At 31.2% G+C, this 6,652-nt stretch overlaps 1 protein-coding gene across 1 annotated transcript; it reads left to right on the top strand.

The window, feature by feature from the left end:
* Positions 1-1,752: 1,752 nt before the first annotated feature.
* On the top strand, positions 1,753-4,915 carry LOC120087975 (glucan endo-1,3-beta-glucosidase 9). The gene is made up of 2 exons (XM_039045001.1): positions 1,753-2,166; positions 3,350-4,915. The coding sequence occupies exons 1-2, from the start codon at positions 1,820-1,822 to the stop codon at positions 4,461-4,463; spliced, it is 1,461 nt and encodes a 486-aa protein (XP_038900929.1). The 5' UTR covers positions 1,753-1,819; the 3' UTR covers positions 4,464-4,915.
* Positions 4,916-6,652: the final 1,737 nt, after the last annotated feature.

Genomic DNA, 6,652 nt, shown 5'->3' with positions numbered 1-6,652 from the left:
CAAAGAGATTAAACAGCAAGATTCTAGTATTTTTTTCCCCAAATATTAGATAATATATTCAAATCTCATATATGTTCAAATTTTCTCCAAATTCGGTTATCTTTACCAAATATTATATTCAATTCTTATGTAATTTTAGTCCAATTTTTGTTTACACGATTATACGAATTTCTAAATTTTTAAATGGATTTACCAATTAGATCATTTAGATGATGGATGATTGCATTTCAATTTTTAAATTTGGGAAAGATTAAATTTTGCAAAAAAAAATGTAAGATATGAAAAATATATAAAATCTCGTTAGAATTCATCGATCTCGATGTTAATCTACTGGAGAATCATACCAAGATTTTATATATTTTCCATATTTTACTTTTTTTTGAAAAATTTAATCTTTCAAAAAATTTAAAAATCAAAATCAATCACATGAGATCCATCTAAAAAAATCATTTGAATAATTGATAAATTGATATGAAAATTAAAAATTGGGTCTTAAAAAATTACATAAGATTTTGATATAATATTTGATAAAAATTTGGAAATATATAAGATTTGATGTAAGATTTAGGAAGATCCCATAATATTTTGAAAAAATTACCCGAATCTGGGTGTAATCTCTGAAACGTACTAGAAAGGTTCGAAAGACCAAAATAATCGATAAGTCAGAAAAAATAAAATTTTTAAAACTAAATCTCGGAAAGTCGATCTCGTACGAGATGGATCGAGAAAAACTATTTGAATGAGTTTTCAAGGAGGGTGTTAATTTTAACGATGTTATTTCAGACAATTTCTCAATTTCTTGTCTCAAACGCTCCTCACAGTCCGTGACAAAAATAACTAAACGAAAACTCTTTAATGCATTCAAAATTAATTTTAATATCTTAAAATAAAATTTGTGATTAAAATATTGAAACATATATTTAGCTCAACCAAAACTAAAAAATATTTGGTATTCAAAATTTGTTCAAACAGGGAGAAGAACAATGGGAACAATACTATCAAAATTGAGAATTACATTATAGTTGAGTGAATAAGATAAAAATTTGAAATTTAAAAGTGGGTGGTTTGACCTATTCAGTTAAAATTATAAATATGGTTGGAAAACACACACAAAAAAAGAAAAAAGAAAAAAGAAAAAAGAAAAAGAAAAAAAGGAAAAAAAGAACGGTTATTTAATTAAGATGAAAATGTATCAAAAGAGAGACCATTTTGTTTTTGGATAAAAGTGCAAATAGAAAAATAAGAATGATGCTATTCAATCAATATGTAAACTTTAATAATGTTTATTATTAAAATTGAGTTATTTAATATAAACTTATGAAATTGGTGAATTGAACGACCTCTACAGATAAAAAGATAATTTTCGATTAAAAAATACATGACGTTTTTTTTTAAAAAAAAATGACTTTGATTTCTAGTTTTCATTAGGGACCAAAAAGATTTATTCCCACAATTTTTATAATTTATCATTTTTAGAGTAGCACCAAGGTTTTGAATATCAATATTAATAGAAATATTAAGTTCTTTAATTCATGTTAATAGGTTTATTATTTATATTATATTTATATTAATAATATTTTATTACTTATCTTTTAATATTTTGTGATTTTTCTATTACATAATAAAAATATCATTTACATCTTGTCGATTTCAAATCTATGGGATCAGAAAATAATTAATATGTAGACGGAAATTGAATAAAAAGGAAAAAAAGAAAAGAAATAATAAACTTTGTTCTTCCACTTTTAAAAACCCATCAAAAGCCCTTTCCCTCTGACATTCCACATTTCTGTGTGTGTGTGTCTCTCTCTCCCCAGTAATGCCTCCGAATCTTTGCCTCATTCTCTTCTTCTTCGTTAATCTCTCCGCCCTGAGCTTTTCTCCGGTCTCAGCCGTCGGCTTCAACTGGGGCACGGCGGCGTCCCACCCTCTTCCACCGCTCAAGGTTGTGGACCTCTTGAACTCTAACAACATCACCAAAATCAGGCTCCTCGATCCCAATCCCCTCGTTCTCCAGGCCCTATCTGGCTCCAATGTTCATGTCACCATCGGCATTCCCAATCCTATGCTCAAACTCTTAAACTCTTCTAGGAAAGCTGCCGAAAGTTGGGTCCACGATAATGTCACTAGGTATTTGTCCGGCGGCGCAGGCGGTGTTCGAATCGAGTACGGTTTTTAACTCCTTCTCTCTATCTTAATCAACCAGTTCATTCTGATTCTTCTTTTATATTTATTTTAAGTTTGAGCATATAGGTTTTCATTCGAGAGATTATAGGTCTGCTACTGAGAGAGCCTCCAAAAATAGATTTCATGTCGTATTGAGTATTTAGCTCGTATGCCTGTTAACAACGGTTCAATTGAAGACTGAATTCATTACAAACAGTTTCGTGTCTGTTTATTTATTTTTCTCCTACAATTTACATGTCCTATTTTGAAGCCTGCACAATCAATGACGGTAGATATCCGGAATAGAATAATAGCTTAGGAAAGTAATGACTACCGAACCGAAGTACATAATGCTGGCCAAGTCTTTTATAACTACAATTCAAATCAGCTAGAGATCTTGAACTAAGAAATGAATTCTACACCTTTAAATTTAGAAAGGGTGTGTCGAGCAATTTCAATAATGTTGTTGATGTTCCCTGTGTAATTAATGCTATAGCCTATATACAATAATAAGTATACCGAATTGTTAGATTTTAAAGGAACTCCATAATTTCACATTTTGGTTGGTTGGTTATACCCTGTTCTTTGGTGGGCGCATAGCTGCATTAGAGATCTTTTTGCACACTATTTTTCTTGTGATATGCCTGGAAATGGAAGAGTGTATTCAAACTGTCACACCCTTTTTTTTTTTTTTTTAATAAGGGCTGCTTCTGTCAAACTAAATTATTCTAATTCTAGATATGAAGTATTTGGCATTGCAAGATGGTAGTTTGAGAGTACATTTTTGAGGACTTTTCGCTTGTTAGGAGCAGAGAAATATCAACTGTTACCCCTTTTCCCTACTCTCAGAAGATGAATTTCTAGGATGCAGATCTGAGTGTTGTCATGGCTGCCAAATGTTACCCTTCCTCTGTATTATTGTTAGAGAAACCTATTGCTTGACTTGCGTAGATTGATTGAGATAACATCTTATTGACCTTCTAACGATTCAGTCAGTTCAACTCAGCTAAGTGAGAACTAAGAAATTGTTGGATAAATTTAGGTGTTAGATTGGTGAGTAATCTCATATTAGAAAATGATTTGTATCTCTCTCTGAAAGTATGAAGCACCAAGCACAAAAGTTTTTAATATCCATTCGATTGGAATGTCCACTCATTTTCTCTCTGCTACTTGCATGTTGCAGGTATATTGCAGTTGGAGATGACCCATTTCTTCAAAGTTATGGGGACCAGTATTATCCGTACGTCATGGGAGCAGTCGCCAACATTCAGGCAGCTATAGCCAAGGTAAACTTGGAGAGCAGGATAAAAGTTGTTGTTCCATGCAGTTATGATGCATTCCTGTCTGAATCTGGCCTTCCTTCAAAGGGACACTTCCGACCAGAATTGAATAAAACAATGATCCAGCTCCTGACATTTCTTACCACACACAGATCACCTTTCTTTGCATCCATTTCATCGTTTTTAAGTCTCCGTCAAAACAAAAATATTTCTCTTGATTTTACCCTCTTCAAGGAAACAGCACGCCCCCATAATGATAGCCGTAAAACTTACAAAAACAGCTTTGAATTGAGCTATGATACCTTAGTTGCATCTTTATCAAAGATTGGGTTTCCGACAGTGGATATAGTTGTGGCACAGATTGGGTGGCCTACTGATGGAGCAGGCAATGCTACCTCATCAACAGCTGAAACCTTTATGAAAGGTCTGCTGGATTACCTCCATAGCAGATCAGGGTCCCCCCTTAGGCCTCGTCGTCCACCACTTGAAACCTATATCTTAAGCCTATTAGATGAAGATCAGAGAAATATATCCACTGGACCATTTGAGAGACACTGGGGGGTGTTCACTTTTGATGGTCAAGCAAAGTACCACCTAAACTTTGGTCAGGGCACAAAAAGCCTTGTGAATGCCCAAAATGTGGAGTACCTCCCCCCCAAGTGGTGTGTTCTCAACAACAACAAAGATTTATCTAATGCTAGTGCTAGTGCTTTAGAGGCATGTTCTGTTGCTGACTGCACTGCGCTTGCTCCTGGCGCATCTTGCTCCGATATTGGTTGGCCTGGTAACATTTCTTATGCATTCAATAGTTACTATCAGCAGAATGATCAAAGACCAGACAGTTGTGACTTTCAAGGGTTGGCCCTGATCACAACAGTCGATCCATCAAACAATAACTGCAGATTTCCCGTTCAAATCCGAACTTCGAATTCGCATTCACTTGATGCTTCCTTTCTTCTGAAGACGATCTCATTATCAGTAGTCTTTTGTCTATCTCAACTGGTTTGTCTCCAATAGAGCAATGTGACTTCGTATTCCACTGTATTACAGTTTCAATCTCTCTTAAATGAGTCGTTTTCTGGGTTCGGTTATATCATCAGACTAACCATCATCTTGAACTGAGGAGACGGCTCTAAAGCTCCAGATTTCTTGGTATGCTTCCTTTCTCCATTTTGCTTCAAATTCAAGTCGGGAAAAGTGGGCATATCTTCCATTGTATATCTAAAATGTGAAGCTAACTTTGTCTAATGTCTGAGGTTAGAGAGACTAACAATGAACCCATATTGTTATTATTATTGTCTAACAAAAACACATATTCCCATTTACTTCCTTACATTACCTCAATTTTCTCTGCTCTGATTGTATAATCGAGAAGATTTTGTTCAGATCATTAGTATTGGATTTGGGAATTCAACCATCAGTTTGTTCAAACAGTTCGATTTCTGGGATTCTGCTGATTTGAACAGAAACATATACCCATAAATGCGCGTATTGAAGCTTGCAACACAGTTTTCTATTCCTATGAGACCAGGAAGATCTCTGTTTCTATTTTGGTCTTTTTGGTTAACCATATGATTTTTAGCTTTTAAAAATTGAGCTTGTTTCTTGACTTTGTATTTCTTAATTAAATTTGAAAAAATAAAAACAAGTTCTTGAAGATTATATATATATTTTGGGTCTCCAAAACTTGTTCAAATTAAAATAAATCAAAGGAACTCATTAGAATGAAGCTCAATAATTATTCAAACCTTATTTTGTAACCACTTTGTTTGTTTTTAGTTTTTAGTTTTTATAAATCAAACTTGTAAAACCCATTCTAACTGTAAATTGTTTGCTTTGTATCTACTTTTTTTCAATGTTTTTAAAAATTAAGTCAAATTTTGGAAACTTTGCCTTGCCTTTACTAGCCTCTCCTTGTCTTAGAAAAGTAGTGTTTTTGTTTTTAGAATTTGGTTTAGAATTCAACTTTATTAGGTAAGAAATATGCAAATCATTATAAGAAAATAAGAAGAAATAAGTTTAAATCTCAAAAACTAAAAATAAAAATGGAATGGTTACTAAATGGAGCTTGAGTTTTTGATTTGTGGTTTTGGTTTATGAAAATTAGCGATAAATACTACTTTCATTTTACAAATTTGTTTGTTTTATAATCTACTTTTTACATATATCTTTAACAACCAAGTCAAAATTTTTTAAGTAGTTTTTAAAATTTAACTAAGAATTCATTTTTTTTTAAAATAGTAAAAATTATCGTAAAGAAATCAGGAGAAAAAAAATATAAAATTCAAGAATAGAAAACTAAAAAAGGAAAATCGTTATCAAATACTTATCAAATAATATATTAACTATTTAGCTTAGTAAAATATAGAGGTTTTTCAAAGATGCACGATTGTCGAAGCTAAATGTTTGAAATTTGAAGCTTGTTCTACTTCTTAGAAGCTAACACAAAAGTAATTTAATATTTTTTTTAACAAACTCATTTATATGTTACTTTTAAACTCTAGAACTCAAAAGACGATTTTAATAAAAAAGAAAAATAAATTAATGAATAAAATCAAAATTTAAAGGATTGTTTTCGAACATAAGAAAATAACTAAAATATTTACAAATGTGGCAAAATACTATTGTTTATCATCATGGATACGGATAGATTTTATCTATTATCGATAAATATCTATCCATATCTATCTTTATCTATCAATGATAAATTGTGATATTTTACTATAATTAAAAATATTTTTGATAATTTTATTATTTAAAACAATTATCCACCTTATAAGACATTACTTAGTTGAAATCTTTAAATCAATATTTTCGACCTTCAAAACGTGTCTCTTTCTTTCCCCTTTTCCTAGATGTTCATTAGTCAATCTCATAGGTTCAAAGAATTTCTTATTTCTTGCTTTATTTGGTTTCTTTTTATTCAATTTAAAATATGAGTTTACCTGATAATGTTCGTATCTAAAGAAGAACCGTCAACAATTTTTTGAATACGACCAAATTACATTCTTCTTTCTATATTTAGTTTACAGATTGTTAAACAATCTTATTTATTTCTTCCTATTTTTCACTCATAAAAAAAAAATCAAAAAAAATCAAAGAGAGTAAAAATGGGAAGTTAATACCGAACCACAAGCTCATAAATTTAAATCAATTACTTTAATAGTATTTTTTTTAAAAAAAAAATTCAAACATGGAAATTTTGG

The sequence above is a fragment of the Benincasa hispida genome, chromosome 10 (genome assembly GCF_009727055.1).
Source record: "Benincasa hispida cultivar B227 chromosome 10, ASM972705v1, whole genome shotgun sequence".
Taxonomy (NCBI): domain Eukaryota; kingdom Viridiplantae; phylum Streptophyta; class Magnoliopsida; order Cucurbitales; family Cucurbitaceae; genus Benincasa; species Benincasa hispida.
The sequence above is the reverse complement of the archived record's forward strand: the minus strand, read 5'-3'. Positions and strand labels throughout refer to the sequence as shown.